The 18,473-nt window shown below is 44.0% G+C and overlaps 3 protein-coding genes across 3 annotated transcripts; 1 reads left to right on the top strand and 2 right to left on the bottom strand.

Annotated features, from left to right (window-relative positions):
- Positions 1-9,817: 9,817 nt before the first annotated feature.
- LOC139784434 (uncharacterized) lies at positions 9,818-10,357 on the bottom strand. Its single transcript, XM_071723624.1, has one exon. It carries the CDS (start codon positions 10,355-10,357, stop codon positions 9,818-9,820), a length of 540 nt encoding a protein of 179 aa, XP_071579725.1.
- A 3,208-nt stretch (positions 10,358-13,565) lies between these two features.
- LOC139784433 (uncharacterized) lies at positions 13,566-14,566 on the top strand. The gene is made up of 2 exons (XM_071723623.1): positions 13,566-13,688; positions 13,961-14,566. Exons 1-2 carry the CDS (start codon positions 13,566-13,568, stop codon positions 14,564-14,566), a joined length of 729 nt encoding a protein of 242 aa, XP_071579724.1.
- Positions 14,567-16,722: 2,156 nt separating this feature from the next.
- On the bottom strand, positions 16,723-17,514 carry LOC139784431 (uncharacterized). The gene has a single exon (XM_071723622.1). The coding sequence runs from the start codon at positions 17,512-17,514 to the stop codon at positions 16,723-16,725; it is 792 nt and encodes a 263-aa protein (XP_071579723.1).
- Positions 17,515-18,473: the final 959 nt, after the last annotated feature.

Below are 18,473 nucleotides of genomic sequence, written 5' to 3'. Positions count from 1 at the left end.
ATTTTTTACATTTCCTTGTGTGTGTGTGTGTGTGTGTGTGTGTGTGTGTGTGTGTGTGTGTGTGTGTGTGTGTGTGTGTGTGTTATTGCACACAAATTCTTAACACTATTATATTTCTTTGGCAGATTTCTTGTATGTTTTTATAAGCGTGATGTCAAATGCTGACAAAATTTTTTACACGCTTATCGTTTGTAAGCGTGATGTCAAACGTGCAAGATTTTGATAATATAACATTAAACATTTTCAATATGCAAACGAGAGACGATATCATCCGCAGCATATAGCTTTAAAATATTGTCTTTTGTAGCAGTCCAGCCTACGAATAATCCACAATCACATAAAATGTTGAACAGTTTTTTCGAACGGTTAAAAAAACGTCTGTATGCCCGTGCATCATTAATTTGTTAAGGTATTTCTCACATCCTAAATCTCATCAAAAAATAAATAGATTTAAAATTTTGAATTTTTTTTAAAGAAAATGCTGTATCAAAAAATTTTAAATGTTCCTAAAAAACTGTATAACAGACTTGGAAGTAAAAGTTTGTATATACAGACAAGGGCTTATTTGAACTTGAAAATTATATTTTACATTTCTTTAATGCATTTCTAATAATACGCATGTGAGTATAAAAATCCAATGTGTCGTTCTACACATGGTGATCATTATTGTATAAAAAGTTAATGATAATAATGATAAATGGCACACATTTGTGTGATAAAATTTGTTAATATAAATCTCAAAAATATACATAATTATATGTAAAATATGTCTGTTTATTAATAGTAATTACGATGTGTGATAATTATTTTTAGAAAGATACATTGGATTTTACATTGGATTTTTGAATACGTGTATTACATACATTACAAAAATGTCAAATATACATAAAAAATTATAATAAGCTTTTGTCTTCATATATAAACTTATCGGTCTGTTAACATTTTTGGAAAAAAGAACATTTGAAACTTTCCTATACAGTGTATTTTCTTCAAAGACAAATAAACATTTCTTGATAGAATTATTTTAGGATGATAATATATTAGGAATATCTCAGAATGAAATGATAGAAAGGCACACAAATGTAGTTACAGTTATTTAAGAAAACTATTTGACATGTTATATAATTCTTACATGTTTTATAATTGGAAAAAATTTTAGGTAATAAGACAAATGCGCATTTTGCATTCTTCTGTTTTATTGTTAATATATTACATTTTAGTTAAAATAATAATTTTTTATTTGCGTTTCCCCCCTTCCTCCACGTCCACCTCTTCCACGCCCACCTCTTCCACCATTTCTTGCTCCTCTCCAGGAGAACTTGGTGAGGCCCCCCCCCCCCCGTTGCCTGTGCCAGCGGGCACGCGACCGCCCACCTCCACTGCCACGGCCTCGTCCTCGGAAAAGATCTGAAATTAAAATGTACAAATAAATGACAAATGGCGGAAAAGCAACATATATATATATATATATAATGTATGTGAGGTACAAGAGGGTGGCAGTGTGGTCTTGTGGTAAAGCGCCAGACTCGTAATCCCGAGGACCCGGGTTCGAGTCCACCTGACCACAGGAATTTTGATATTCCAAACTGCACCCCCCGCACGAGTGGGGCTCGTGCGGAGAAACTGGGCTATCTTTCGGAGGAGAAATGGAGAAATTAAATTAAATTAAATTAAATTAAATTAAATTAAATTAAATTTGAATGTACTTGTGTTGGTCTTGTTCAGATGCTCGTTCTCGTTTTCCAGTGCCAATGCTCGCTCTTGACATTTTTGATAAAGTTCTAACGACGCAGTCGTTAAGCAGTCGTTAGAACTTTATCAAGAACACAAAGCTGATCGCGGATGTAGAAGAGATGATAAATAAAAAGACCACTAGACCTTTATATGAAATTTCTTTTACTTCTAAATACAAAGAGGTACATTCAAATTTAATTTCTCCATTTCTCCTCCGAAAGATAGCCCAGTTTCTCCGCACGAGCCCCACTCGTGCGGGGGGTGCAGTTTGGAATATCAAAATTCCTGTGGTCAGGTGGACTCGAACCCGGGTCCTCGGGATTACGAGTCTGGCGCTTTAGTCTGGTGCATGTGTGTATATTATACACACATGCACACACATATATATTTCTTTATACATACATATATATGTAATATTGGTATGTAATATTACATTGCACGTATGTATACATGTATGTATGTATGTATGTATGTATGTATGTACCTATGTATATATAATATACCTTGCTGCTGTTGTTGCTGCTGCTGCGGAAGGTGTTGTCCCTCCCTTTCCTGCTGCTGGCTTCGCTGCGGCTGGCCCTGCTGGCTCTGCTGGCCCTGGTTTTCGGCCAGTGTTTGCACTTGCTGGGCCACCTGTTGCAGTTGCATTTTCTGTTCCTGATACAAGTGCAACAACTGGTCCAATTTCTCACTGGCCTTCATTTCCGGCTTTTTTGACCTGTAAAATACATAAGTAAAATACATATCAGTATCATATCACTATCATTTTCATGTATAATATCAGTCTTACTAAACGATATACTTGCTCTATTACCAATACATTAATAACATTGATATACATTATAAATATATCGATACAGATTCTAAATAAATTATAATGAATTGTTTCTGACTAACCCGTCGTATCCTGCTGATCCTGCATCGTAGCGTGCACGCTGTCCTCTTTCGCCATATCTTTTGTTTTTCGTCCGCTAGTTCCGCGAGTCAGCAATGTCAACAAGCGTTTTTCATTTGGCTTCTAGTGATTCTAGTTTATGCGTGTCTGCCTGTTTGTTAAAAAATGTCGTGTCGTTGACCGCTTCGTTGAGTGTACATTTTAACGAACGCAACTCATATTCACGAGTTTTAAAGGTAACACACGCACACACACACGTACACATACACATACGCTCCACTCGTATTCATAGTCACATTCACACACTCAAATTTACACTCACAACATTTTTAATTCCTATTTATATTTTAACATTTGTATTTTTCGTTTTCTGTCATTATCTTATAATCAATGGAAATGTGTGATAAATTAACGAAAAGATCTAAGCGAAGCTTTGTCGAAGCTTGGCTTAATGATGATCGATATAAATCTTGGATACGCAAAGTATCATCTAATAATAGTCTTTATTACTGTAATATATGCGATAAAAATTTTTCATGCAATTCAACACATTTCTAAACATGTGGATTCTGCATATCACAAAGAAAAAGAAAAATCATTGTTAAATAGTAATGACGATGATCATTTGCCAAAGAAAAAAATTCGTAAATCAATATTTCAACGACAATGGTTAGATATAGAGCAATTTCACTGTTGGTTACGTGAAGTGCCAAATGATCCAAGTTCATTCTTTTGCTTAACTTGCGATAAATCTAGTGTTGGTGGTTCATCGCAAATCCATCGTCATGCAAAATCTACAACTCATATAGAAAATTCACAAAAAAATTGTAATACAGAAAACGAATCAAATGAAAATTCAAATACGCAAAGTAATAAACTGCGTTTGTCATTTGATGAGCGTAAAAAAAGATTGGAGATTAAATTTTCCGCATTAATTGCTGAGAACAATATTCCTCATAAAAATGCTAGAGTTCTTCTTAACTTTTTTCAAGTTAATATAGATGATTCAGAAGATGTTATTGCGTTGAAAAGCATGAGCATGGGCCGAACAAAATGTAAAAATATTATTACAAACGTTTTGTGTCCAGTCGAAACGGAACGTGTCGTTAACAAAATTCAGAAAACAAAATTTACAGTCTTTATTGACGAAACATCCGATATTTGCAATACTAAATGGATGACTTTTCTTGTTCGCTATGTTGACCCGGAGACGTTAGATATTCAATCTCAATTAGTTAAATTAATTGATATTGATGCCAAAGATTCCAGTGCAGAAAAGTTGTTTCGGGCATTTAAATTTGAAATGTGCAAATTACAGATACCATTTTCAAATATTGTTGCCTTGTCATCCGACAATGCGTCCGTCATGATAGGGAAACATTTATCATTCAAAAGAAAATTAGAAGAAGTATGTCAACGTTTATTTACTTTTTCATGCCCTTGCCATTCCGCTGCATTAGCAGCGCGTGCTGCATGTGATAAATTACCCTCATTTTGCGATGATTTCATTAAAAAAGTTGCTAATTACATTAACAGCAGTCCGAAACGTTCGGCTATTTTTAAGGAATTTTGTGAATGTTTCCAAGAAAAATATCGCAAAATATTAAAATTATGTGAAACACGCTGGCTTTCTCACTACATGTGTGTAGAAAGACTTCTGGAATCTTGGGATACTATTAAGCATTTTCTTATTGAAATGGTTGTTAGTGAGAAAAAAAAATCTGGAGAATATCTATTATCTCAGATGGGCAACGTAGAGATGAAAGCGTATTTTCTATTTTTAAAATATGTTTTAAATTTTTTTAATGCATTTAATGCATTTTTTCAAGCATTAGAAACGAGAATATATTTATTGCACTCAAAATCTGTAAACTTTCTTTTCCAAGTCTGTCGAAACTTTTTAAAAGAGGAGCATTTAAAACCTTTCTCCATAAACACAGTATTCTCTTTGACAGAAAATCAAAAAAGTCTTCACGAAATTACTTTAGGATCAGACTGTGATAAATATCTTAACGAATTAATGCTGCAGGGGCATACAGACATTGTTACAACAGTTCGACAAAACTGTTTAACATTTTATGTGACTGCTGCAGAAGAAATTCGCAAAAGATTACCTCTAAATGATGTGTTTTTGTCAAAATTAAAAGTTTTTGAAGCTGAAACAAGTTTGTTAAATACTGAGAGAGAAATATCATTCAGTGATGTTTTATTCGTAGCTAAAACTATCGGTGATTGTGATGAAGATGACTTAAAGAAAGAATGGATTGCATTACCATTAGATTTTATAATGGAGGAGAAACAAAATCTCTCTACATTAAATTTCGACAATATGTGGAAAAAAATTTTGCAATGTCAATACCCAAATAATACTGTAAAGTATCCTAATTTAACAAATGTTTTGAATGCTGTTCGATCACTTCCAAATTCAAATGCCGATCCGGAGAGAATGTTTTCCCTCTTAAGTGATGTAAAAACGAAAAAACGTAACAAACTCTCGTCAGCTTCTGTTAATGCCACTTGCGTTTTTAAGTCGGCGTTGAAGACGAGAGGAGAAACATCTATAAATATGACGATTGAGGAAAAACATTTGTCTCTTATGTCGCCAGACAAATTATACGCTAGAGATGCGAGAAAAAACCGTAGTACTTTAAGGCTACATGCTGTGGATGATATTGCTGGTCCTTCATTTGCAGACTGAAAGTGTTAAATCTTAGATTATAAAAATCTTGCATTTGACATCAAGCTTAACAACTATAAGCGTGTAAAAAATCTTGTCAGCATTTGACATCACGCTTACAAACGATAAGCGTGTAAAAAATCTTGTCAGCATTTGACATCACGCTTACAAACGATAAGCGTGTAAAAAATCTTGTCAACATTTGACATCACGCTTACAAATGATAAGCGTGTAAAAAATCTTGTCAGCATTTGACATCACGCTTACAAACGATAAGCGTGTAAAAAATTTGTCAACATTTGACATCACGCTTACAAACGATAAGCGTGTAAAAAATCTTGTCAACATTTGACATCACGCTTACAAACGATAAGCGTGTAAAAAATCTTGTCAGCACTTGACACGCTTATAAAAACATACAAGAAATCTGCCAAAGAAATATAAAAATGCTAAGAATTTATGTGCAATAACACACACACACACACACACACACACACACACACACACACACACACACACACACACACACAAAAGGAAATGTAAGGAATTAACAATTCCTTGCATTTCCTTCCTGACGGAAAAGACCACCACCTTCTCGCGGTTTCCGTTGAGCAACAGTATGCACGTTGTATATAAATACAAAATAAATTAAATAAGTAAAAATACTACAAGCTATAATTTTTTATTCAGAATTAATATTTAATTTTATTATTTACATTTAGATAATATTATCATGTTAAAGTTAATGTTGGTTGGTTATGTAAGAAATTAAAAAAAAACAGCGTGTATATTGGCCAAGAGTGGATTTTTATACATTGTTACATTTGCAAAGTTCAACTTTAATCAAAACAAATATTTCAAGGTCTGGAAATTAAAAAAAACGGAGAATTCTTTTAACTTTTTATGTTTATAAAGATTTATGTTATTGCATTTGGTAATTTTTATATTTTTAGACATTTTATTTACATATTATTCACAATTGAAATTGATTATACATATATCAGTGAATAACGACAGAATGATTGACATATATCTCGATAATTTATAGGAAAAGAATAAGTTTACAATAAATAACGTCGCCCATCGTCGATTTGCCCACGCGAGATTTGGAGAGTCGCGAGATCTGAAATATGTGCCGGCATAGCCGGCACTGGCATAGCGACGTCATAGCTCAAGAGAGAAGGAGACAACGATCGTGTTCTGTCCTTCTTTGCGCCGAGCGTACACGGACAGAGGAGCTTGCATTAGTGTGCGTGGCTATGCCTTGCGCAGCCTTGCCGGCGCATCCCCTCCACACGCTGTAGCATGCTGGTCGGTCTGCACAGCGGCATCACTGGTGCCACATGGGTTTACAACTTTCCACGCGTGGAAAGTCCACGCATGTACTTTGAAGGCACACTATGTGTTTAGTTTAATAATAGTGGAGCCCCCCGCAGGGGGGCGGAACTTACTGCCTCCACGCATACACTTTTCACGCGTGGAAAGTTGTAAACCCATGTGACAACTCGTCTCGCGTGAAAAGTGTATGCGTGGAGGCAGTAGGTTTCGCCCCCCTGCGGGGGGCTCCACTATTATTAAACTAGACACATAGTGTGCCTTCAAAGTACATGCGTGGGCTTTCCACTCGTGGAAACTTGTAAACCCATGTGGCACCTCGTTTCGCGTGGAAAGTGTATGCGTGGAGGCATTAGGTTCCGCCCCCCTGCGGGGGGCTCCACTATTATTAAACTAGACACATAGTGTGCCTTCAAAGTACATGCGTGGACTTTCCACGCGTGGAAAGTTGTAAACCCATGTGGCACCTCGTTTCGCGTGTATGCGTGGAGGCAGTAGGTTCCGCCCCCATGCGGGGGGCACCACTATTATTAAACTAGAAACATAGTGTGCCTTCAAAGTACATGCGTGGGCTTTCCACGCGTGGAAAGTTGTAAACCCATGTAGCACCTCGCATCGCTATCGCCTATTGTGCAAGGGGCTTAAGATTGCCGGGAAAATCAACTCAAATAAGGTGATTTATCAAAATGACCATTTAGCATTGGGAAATATGCATAATGACCGGGAAATTTGATTAATTTAAACATTTTTGCTTTTATTATTCAAATGTCCCAAAAGAAGCGGGAATTATGCATATTGCCCGGCCATTATGCATAATTCCCGAATTAATCAAATTGCCCGTAACATATATACCGAAAGGATTTGACGCATCTAGCATTAAAAGTTATCGAAACAGCTGAAGACTTTGCACGAGCGAAAACTTCTATTGACGAAGGTAAGAGAGAGATATATTAGTAATAATAATAATAATAATAATAATTTATTTTATTTTATTTTTTACAAATTTAAAGATTTTAAAAAAAGTATAATTTTACAGAAACTATGAGACCGCCAGTAGAACCAGTACAACCAGTAGAATCGCTGGAGGCTGACGGGGTCCTCCCCGAGTTACACGACGAGGAGTATAGCCCGTATTATATGTTAAATAGATACTACTGCGTGATTGGAATTGAACCGTTCTACGTGTGGGGAGCGCCCCCGCGATTACGATTATGCGAGGCGTGCTACCCATTTCGTCGTAATCTTCGAGTGCCAGGATACGTATATAAGCGGTCCTGGCACGCTATCATGAATGAGTTGTACGGCTTGGATATGTCAGTAAAAATTGAATGCATGGAATGCAAACATGTTTTATGCGTGATAAAACCGGCCAACCAATGTCGATTGTGTATCGGCAAGTGGTTGGATGCGGAAGAGGTATTGAGAAGATTTGACCGCATTGGGAGAAATTATGAGTTGCCATTATACATAGATTGAGATATATTATATATATATATATGTTATTATAGTAATATTAAAATTCATGGGTATATCTAAAGGGTTGGGTACGTCCCTGTAAAACGCCATATAAAATGTATGTTGTATGGTTGTTGTTGTACAGGGTTGGGTACGTCCCTTTAAAACGCCCTTTAAGGCCCCTTGGGGCGAATAAAATATCTATATTCATTTACATTAATATTAAATAAATCAAATCGTCCTTTCTATAGTACGATAAAATGAAGGGGGGAGATACGTGAAAATTTCTCGAGAAACACACAGCGTTACAGAGTGTCGAGACGCGCGCGACGTTCCGTCCACCAATCGTGCAACTTGCACACGTTCTCCATGGCGCAGTTCTTCGCGTGGCGCCCGCAGAGGAAAGATCGGATCGCGCCGAGGGTCCCCAGTTGGCCGATGTCCTCGTATTCGACGTCCATCGACTCGATTTTAGCGTTGAATTCATCGACGGCGTCGCCGAGAATCTCCTCCAGCCATCCTTTCTTTTCAGCGCCCTTTACGTAGACGAGCTTGAGCGTCTCGCAGTTCAGCCCGTCGCACACGGCGCGTCGGATGATCATTCTCGCCCGAACGTAATTCACCTCTCCATCGTTCCACTTCAAACCATGATGATTCGCCGTCAACCAACACGCCCGTGATTTTTCCGCTCTCGTTAGAAGATCCCATGCTAATGGCGCGCGAAACACATGGTGAATCAGTTCCTTTCCGTTTCTGAGCACGGCCACTTCTTTAACTGTGAACTTATCGCGGATAACGAATTCCTGCAGATCCGCGAATATCGGTACGTCGCGGTCGGCGGACATCGTTTCTATGTTGGAAAATTTTCCATCGCGAGTGTCGGCTACGGAACGGACGGTCGTTACCCCCACTTCTGTTTAAACTTATCACTCATTGCTTCACGCGCTCCTCTATTTTTCATTTACACGATTTTACGGACTACGTTGGTCAGCGGATTGTACTCGATCACGCGATCGTGGATGATGAGACAGTAGGCTGTTGTATTGGAATCTATATTGCGTCTGCAATCGAACTCTATACGAACGTCCACGTTGGCGCTTTTGACGGATTCGTTCTGACGAGAACAGTCGATCACCACGAACGGACCCCATTTGTCGAATTCTTCCATCGTTATGGTGCTTGTCCACCTGCGAGTAAAAACTCTCGAGAGTTTTTACTCGCAGGTGGACAAGCACCATTAGGAGCGCGTTCTCGCGGTCGCATTCGTAATACGACTTTCGAAATTTCGCGTACATCTCGTACAGTATGGCCGTTCTATGCTTCTCAAAATCCAAGTTCATATCGTCGTAGGGATAAAAATCTGAATTTAGGTACAGTTTTACGTTGGTGAGATTACCGTCATCGAACTCGGAGGCGTGTTTTAATAAGTTGTTGGACCTCCCGGTTTGCAGCGCGAAAATGACGTATCGAGGTTTCTCAAGCTAGGTCGCTGCTTTCACGGCCCACGAATGCTTGTTCGTGGTCTGCAGCAAAGGGTACTTGTACAGATCCCACGATCGAAAGCCCATACTCAGATATCGTCCGCTCTCCAACGTTCGTAAAAGGGACAATTTAATGACGTCGTTTAACACCACGTGCGGCATTCGTCATTGCACTTTCAACAGAGTAATCATAGGATTTTTGTGGCGTTCCGGTTTCGTGATAATGCAATTGGTGTCGTTTCAGGAACGTATCAGAATGAGTTCGTGTCGCGCGTTTATCACCACGTGTTTGTAATCCTCGCAAAAACCTAGGAGTACGTTAAGGGGTACGCAGAAATTGAAATCGCCGATTTTGAATCTCGAACGAGGTCCCACGTTTTCCTTGATCACAGTCCATCCAGCGTTTTGCAGCTTCTTGCTTCTCTCGGCGGTCAGCGACACGAAATTTTTTATCAAACTGGTTATTCCGACGTTTCTGTTCCTGTCGATCTCCACACCGTTGAGTTCGTATCGAATCTCGTCGAACATAAACGCCACGCAAGTGTTGTCCATCGACGTATCCGAATTCGTTTCCGGAACGTCATCGTCGGTGAGTACCCCCTCGATGTACAGAAAACTTTCGCAAAGTAGAGTGTACAGATCCTGCTGCTGTATCGGTATTCGTATTTCGTCGCTGTGTCTGAACGTTGTATTGGCATATGGATTGTAAGTGTGAGTCTCGATCTTGACGATGCGATCGTCGAAGATTGGCTCACCTCCGATATTCAGGATGTCGGCCATGATCGTTCTTCACGACGAATCCTAGAAATCGTAGAAAAGCGACGTTTGCGGCGCTCAGTCCGTTTTTTCCCTTTTCTTTCTCTCTGTCTACACGTTCCTTTCGTCGGAGCGTCGAACGATAACGTTCGCGGGGCAACGGAGGATGTGGCTCTCGCGAACGACTTGTTCAAAACGAGCATCTTTCGCGCGCACACATATCCGTCTTCGATTTTTTTTTATCTTCTGCGTCGCACGTGTAGTCGAACCGTTATCTCCTCCCCGCAAAAGTCGATCAATCGTCCTATTTGATCCACGACGCGCAACGTTATATCGGTGACACTCCGCGCGATGACCAGAAGGTAAATGATCTGCGTCGGAGTCTCCGACAGCTTATATCCCGGTGGAACGTTCGGCGCAAATTCGTGTATCGTGTGTGCCGACTTACCGTTGCTATAGGCTCCTGCGGTGACGTTGCATTCCACGCGAATGATATTCACGCGCATAATATTTATCGATTCGTCGGACGCGTGCCATTTTTTCGGCTCGAGTACGCGACGTGTCGAGAAACCTAACAAAGAGCCAATGTTGTTCGGTTTGGTGAAGTCAACTCTATAGGCGCACTTGATCTCGCTTCTCATGGTGTTCTCGTTAGCGCGCAGAATTATCGAGCGTTCGCTTTTCTCGTCTTCGTCATCGTTATCGTTCACGTATATGTAGTCGTCGTCTCTCTTCTTCTTCTTCTCGCTTATACCGTGCGGAGAAATCGTACGTTTCTTGCGGATGATAGCAGTTCTCAGGTATCTACCTATAGCGTAAAGTTCGTACGATCCTTCGGGAATAGCGATCACATCGTTGATGTCAAAGTAAAATTTATTGTTCGTGGAGTCAATGTTCGGTATCGTGTTGTACGTCTCGAAATTCGCGAGACCTATCTCGTATTCATCATCGCTCAGATCCAGTGCGCGAAAGTAGCTGGTTGAGAGGACGCTGCTTCTTCCGGTTAGCGAGAGAGTCAGCGACATAGCCAGATTGTTTCTCTCTCTCAGAGACGTTTCCAGTCGACCTCTCGGAGGAATCGCAGACACAATTGACCGCAGATGCTCTGATCGAACGTCTGATACGAACGGCGCGGCGGTTGTACACGATATTCACGTCACTCCCGAGATATCGCTCGAGTTCCCTCGGGGGTCTAAGATTTCCAAAACTGTCAAAGTAGATCGCGTTGTTTCCCCTCTTCGCATAGGCGACCCAGTGCGTACCCGAGCTCTCCGCATCGTCGAGATTCACGATTCCGCTCTCGTCGCGACGCACCTTCGTCGGTAACGCGTCGCGCATAAACACGCCCCTAAAGAAAGAAACGTTCGTCGTGACATCGAACGGCGGCAAATCGAGCGTCGTCCTCGTTAGCGTCTTTTTCGGCGAATTTTTTTTACCCGTTCTCGTTCTTCTTCTTCTTCTGCTCGTCACGCCACTACCGCGTTTGTACGGCGCGAGATACAGTCCGCGACCCTCCAACGCGCGATTGTGACGTTGCAGTTCCTCGAGCTGACGTTTAGCGGCCTTGTTGTCGTTCACCGCCTTGGCCACGCCAGCCGCTCCACCGATCAGGGATCCGAGCGCTCCCAATATCGGTAGAAAGGGTAGGAGACCCCCGCGTTTCGCCACCGGGAGAATTTTCTTCCTCGTTACAGCTCTCCTATACCTCTTTTTCATACCCATACCCAATTTTGTTTTTGCTTTCATGGCAGCCCATACGGCAGTCGCGGCGGCTCTCTCACCAAGGGTTGTGTCGCTCGCAGTGATACGCTTGCGCGCCTTTTCAGCTAGCGCTCGATCGGCGACGTGCCGATCGGTGAGATCGCCGCTTCGCGAGTAAGCGATATCGTGCTCGCGACACGCCTCGTCCAACGGATTGATACCTCGATCACCGCGCGCTAGTCGCTCGGCGAGACGAGTACCCGGCCCGCAGAATCGATAGCCGGGTATGTGTAATTCGACGGGAAGCGCGTTTATCGCTCTGTCGAGGAGGCCGCTGCCGACGCTTCGCGCCGCTGCGCGCGACATGCAACGCAATTCCTTATGAGCGATGGCGGACCGTCTATGTGCGTTCTCTGCCACGAACGATTGTAATGTTCCAAACACGGACGACAGTCCCGTACGTCGGGATCCGTCCTCAGATGAACGGGTAACTTGTCCCACAGTCGATCGAGGTAGTCGGAAAAGTTGCGCAGCAGAAGGATCTTCGGCACGAATTGCAGTTGCTCGGCGGACAGATCAAGAATATCGCGTTTATCCGTCAGTAAGGGAAACATCGCGATCACTGGGCGCGTAAACCGATCAAACGTACGTATAAATAGGGCAAGTGTGAGCGCATGCGCGTAACAATGCGATTCGTGAGACAACCGTCGGCGATAGGAGTGTCGAATCTTGATTGCAAGACGCGACTGACGTCGGGTTTAACGTCGAGAGAGACGCGTCGACACGGCCCTCTGTTGCCAATCGCGATACGTTGCGTCATCTGCGGTCCTTCCAACTGCGGTAAGACAAACGTGTTGATAAGCCTACTGGAAAGTCCGCACGGTCTGCGTTTCGAGAACGTATACGTGTACTCGAAATCCTTGCATCAACCGAAGTATCGTTACCTCGAGACACTGCTCGAATCGATGGACGAGATCGGTTATCGCGCGTTTTCCAATAATCGCGACGTCGTGCCGCCGAGCGCGAGGCGCTCCCCGATTCGATATTCGTGTTCGACGACGTAGCCTGCGACAAGCAGGACGCAATCAGGGAGTACTTCGCTATGGGTCGACATTCGAATATTGATTGTTTCTATCTCTGTCAAACGTACGCCAAGATACCGAAGCACCTGATACGCGACAACGCGAATCTGTTGATTTTGTTTAGACAAGATGGAACTAATCTGAGATACGTGTATGACAATCACGTGAGCCCCGATATGTCGTATGAAGATTTCTGCGCGTTGTGTCGCGAGTGTTGGCGGCGCAGGTAAGGTTTCATGGTGATAGACAAAGACAGCGCGCTACAAAACGGTAGATACAGACGGGAATTCAACAACTTCGCCGTACTGTAGAGCGATCAGTAGCTGTCGAACGTTCCGAGAGCGATGAGCGACGCGAGGGACACCGCTGAACGAGAGAAAACCGCGCGACAGATCGCTAAAACGCGCGCGTCGATACGGGGAAAATACAGAGCGTTGAAAACCGGCAGAATGGAGAACGAGATCGCTCTCGAGAGACAATTCAAGCCGATCGTCGACCCGTTGAAACAAATCGTCGAACACGTCGAGATAGGCGAATCCAAGAACGAAAATGCGATGGCTACGAAAGGAATCGTTATTAAAAAGAAACGCGAGGATAGCGAAGGTGACGATGATTACGACGAAGGAAAATTCGCGCGAAAAATAATATCGAGACCTAAGAAGAAAAAAAAAAAACAAGCGCCGAGCCAGAGATGCTTGCGATCCATTCCACGCCTCTGGAACCGCGAAAATTATCGCTATACGAGCGGTTGGGGGAGGAGGAGGTTTTCGAGAACGACGCGTAGCCGATTCCCTCCCTCGAAACATCCGTAAGGGACGTTCTACGAACGCCGCACGGTCACGAGGAACTGCACAATCAATTGGGTCCGTTGGGACGAAGATACGTGGGCGCTCTTCTAAGCGGGGACGCGAAAAACGAAATCGATCATGTTTACGGCGTGTACGTCGGGAATGACGGCACGATGCTAGGCGACAAACGATTTGACTTGAACGCGGACGATTCCGTGATCGTGGACGGAGTGAGATACGTGGGCACGCCCGGCTTGTACGAATTAATCTTCAAGAGAATTCCCGATGACGCAATTTACACCGAGAACGACGTGCAAAAGTACAAAAATATACTGTTGGCGACAAACGCTTACAGATGCGGTCACAGTGCTCTTAAACCCATCATGGGTAACAAGGGACAAAAATACAGGCACATCATCGCTCCGTTGATACCGCGCGATAGAATCGGCAGTAATAGAAAGGGCGCTGGCGTGACCAGATTACCGTCGATCATGAGATTGAACGACAATACAATAGATTACGTTCATTGGGACAACCCTAACGAATTGGTGGATCGTCTTCGATTGCTCGAGGCCTCTCGTCGAGCGGGCAACGACGCGCACGGTAACGAGATTCAGTCGATAATCGAGGAGCTTCGCGAGGTCGGATTGATTATAAATTGAACCGTCGCGTCGACCGCGGCGGCAGTGCAATTCTTGACGAGATTGTCGCAATGTCGGTGAACAAATTCGGAATGTCTCTGAGAAAACGCGGCGACGGCGGTGGACTCGCAACGGAAAGATCGCGATCCTCGATCGACTCTCTGAGAAATTACGTGCGAGAGAACGCGCTCTGCTTGAACGAGGATTCCTACGACGCGAGGGAGCGCAAACTACGACGTCTAGCCGCGCCGGAGATCGACAGCGATGCGACGAACAAGAGGTACGTCGAACGCGCGCTTCGAGAATCGAGAAAGGAAATCGAGTCGTTTTACGAGAAAACTAATCGTTGTCGACGGTGAAAAGCGAGGTGGATAGGATAAACGGCGACGTGAACGGACTCAGAACCGCGTTGAGCGAATTCAAGGAGGCTGAAAAGACGCGGGAAAAACAGATTCAGAACCTTGAAAAATTCAGATCCACGCATACGAAGCAGGTACTCGACGCGCGGAAGGCCATCGGAGAGACGACGGACAAGACGGATTCGTTGAGAAACGACGTGAGTAAGATAAACAGCGTCATGAGCGGACTGATAATCACGATAAACGAGTTTCTGGCCAAATTCAAGGAGATTGAAAAACAGATACAGATTTTAGAAAAATCCAAGTCCGCGCAAACGGAGCAGATACTCGGTGCGCAGAAAGCCATCGAAGAAACGACGGGCAAGACGAATTCTTTGAGAAACGACGTGAATAAGACAAACAGAGTCATGAGTGAACTGAGAATCGCGATGAACGATTTTCTAGCCAAATTTCGCGAGATAGAAAGAGTGATGGCGACGAAGGAATCGCTCGAGAGAGAGATAGCGAACATTCGCGGCAACAGGGGGGAGCGTCAATAAGGAGGAAGATGAGCCTTTTTTACACACAATCGCGCGCGCAGTCGAGAGAGGAAGACACGCGCGCAACGATGAGTATCGAGAAGCGGAGACTCGTGGAGGAGCTGCACGCACCGGCGCGGAGAAACTTCCCGCGACGTCGCGTCGTGGTGCGCGGTTACGACGATCTGTGGCAGGCCGACGTGGTCGAGATGCGTCCCTACGCGCGACACAACAAGGGTTACTACTACATACTAACGGTTATCGACGTGTTGAGCAAGTACGCGTGGACGTTACCGCTCAAGAGCAAAAGCGAAAGCGAGGTAGCCGCGGCCCTGTCGAGGATATTTCGCGAGGATGCGCGATATCCGAGGAATCTGCAAACGGACAAGGGAAAGGAGTTCTACAACGCTAATGTGCGAGAGATTATGAGAAAACGTGACATAAATCACTACTCGACGTACTCGGTGATGAAGGCGTCGGTGGTGGAAAGATTCAATCGCACGCTGAAGAACGATATGTGGAAACTCTTCACGCTCAACGGATCGTACGTGGGTCGACGCGCTGCCGCGTCTGCTGTCGAATTACAATCACCGCAGGCATAGAACGATCGGAATGCGACCGGCGAACGTGACGCCCGTTGTCGCTAAGAGACTCCTGTCCACGGTGTACAGTCGTCCGAAGATAGCCGCTCCGGGTAGATTCAAGATATACGATCCGGTGCGCGTGAGCAATTCAAGACGCTGTTCGAAAAAGGCTACACTCCCAACTGGATTACCGAGATCTTCCGTGTCGCTAAGATACAACGGACCAATCCTGTGACGTATCTGTTGAAAGACTACGCGGGGAACCGATAGCCGGAGGATTTTACGAGCACGAGTTGCTGCGAGTTTCCAACGCCGATGTTTACCTCGTGGAGAAAGTGCAGGCGAGGCGACGACGTATACGTGAAGTGGTTAGGAATGAACAGTTCGCATAACTCGTGGATAAATAAGACAGCTGTGTTGTAGTTAACAAAAAAATTAATGTATTTTTTATTTTTTATTCGCCTTAATGTAAGCTTAAAATATATATGTATTTCTTAATAATGATAGCGATATTTAATTTTTTTCTTAATGTAGGTTTGAAAAACTATGTGGAAACTTCAGCTCCCTATATGTAAAATCATCGACCATCGTGGATAGGACTAGACAGTTTAAACATTCCTGCCTTCCAACGATCGCGCGTATAAATCTAACTCATAAAACGCATTGTGTACTTTATTGCTAAAAAATATAACGTTGGTAAGAAAAAAAGTTCCTCTTCACGACGGTATCTTGTAATGCCCCCATGGTAGAGTGTCGTACGAGCCGGAAACGACGTATCGCTTGTCGTCGTACGGGCTGAGAGCGAGCTTCGACTCGGACACGGTGTGCACTTCGTGTAACGTCGAACGAATACACGACTGTCGCCTAGACAGCTCTATCGCGTCTCTCAGGCAACGCATGTAATCGTCGAACGTTATCGTTCTCGCGACCACGTTTCTCTTGACGCCCTTTATTTTCTTCGTGTCGCTCTTTTCTTCGACCCTCAAGGCGTACATTTTCGATCTCAGTCCAACGAATTCTGTCATGACCGCGCCGTCGTTCTCGTCCTTCATCAAAACGGGTATCTTCTTGTTGACGCGCGGCATGTGGTACGCGTTGTTCTCGTAGCCGCTCGTGTCGAATCTCGCGATGTTGCGTTTCATATCCTCGTACGCGTCCTCGCACTCGAGAAAATATACGAGACTGTCGGTATCCGTGTACATTATCTTACACCTTTCGCGATGCATCGGCACCATGTAGTCGTAATGAAAATCGTATACGCACGTCTTGGATATCTCGAGAATGCACATACCGACGTAAATTGGTTTGTTCAACCTCACCTCGAGCCTGCGCAACTCGACGGCGATCAGATCCTCCGCGAAGACGCTTCGACTGTGAAAATTCGGTTTCGCTATCATCGCCTCCGCGCCGTATCTCCCATCCCAACGCGTCACGAGACGTACGTCGACGTGATCTCGCACGTTTTCCATGGTCTTGCCAAATACCGCGTTGTTCATTAATTTGTACATTTCTCTCTCGAAATCGTTGCTGGCGCGAGCTCTGAATCCCGTATTGAGCTCTATGTATCCGCGAATCGAAGGGCGCGATGAATCTTCGTGACGCGCAATCCGAATCGAACGCATTGCTGTAGATTACGGTAGTGCAGCACGTAGCGCGACTTATCGCGCAGTGTAGCAAGGAGTTTATCGCACCGTTTTCCGGGAGGCTTATCGCGCGTCGGACAGAACGGAAGGTCAGCGTGAGCGTCGTGAAGTTCATGCGGATACGCAAGATCGACCTCCAAGATGTAACCGATAGCGGAGTCCAATGTCACGGACATTACGTCGAGACTCTCAGCATCGTCGACCCATTGAAACTCCGCGTACGGCAACGGTTCGCACATTGCCTAGCCGTACAGATTGTTCACGTCGAAGTACATGAGATACGTCGACGGTTGCGAAGAGTCGTGCGTTCGCATGTATTTGTTGTTAGCTCGCGCGTACCTGTTAGAGCATTGACTCAAACCGCCGCGTATACCGCGTTCCACGAATATTACCATGTCGATATCGGTGAGCAATTCGAATCGCACCCCCGTATGCTTGAGCATCGCGTCCCACGTGTATCCCTCACATTCTTCGTGAACGATATGTACGTCTCTTTGGTGAGCGGTAATAAATCGATGCTACCCTCGAAGCTGTTAGCCATATCCTTGATAATAAAGTGGGCATCGTAACTAGACAAATTGTGAAAGAACACAGGAATAATGTACTAGTCTCTATAATTTAGATTGCAGCGCGGATGCGCGGGACCTCTGTAACGTCCGGTCAAGTGACAGTGATCGCGCACGCGTTGATCCTGCGATTCGAACGGTCTCTCGCATATGTGGCAGCTCGTCGCGCTCCAAAAATTTCGTGTCTCGTCCAGCGTGAGCTCCGCCATGGTCACGTTTGTCATGAGTATATCCTTCGCGCAATGCGCGATAACGTTG

The sequence above is a fragment of the Temnothorax nylanderi genome, unplaced genomic scaffold (genome assembly GCF_030848795.1).
Source record: "Temnothorax nylanderi isolate EJ_2023f unplaced genomic scaffold, tnyl_v1.0 TNYL_tig0627_pilon, whole genome shotgun sequence".
NCBI lineage: Eukaryota > Metazoa > Arthropoda > Insecta > Hymenoptera > Formicidae > Temnothorax > Temnothorax nylanderi.
The sequence above is the reverse complement of the archived record's forward strand: the minus strand, read 5'-3'. Positions and strand labels throughout refer to the sequence as shown.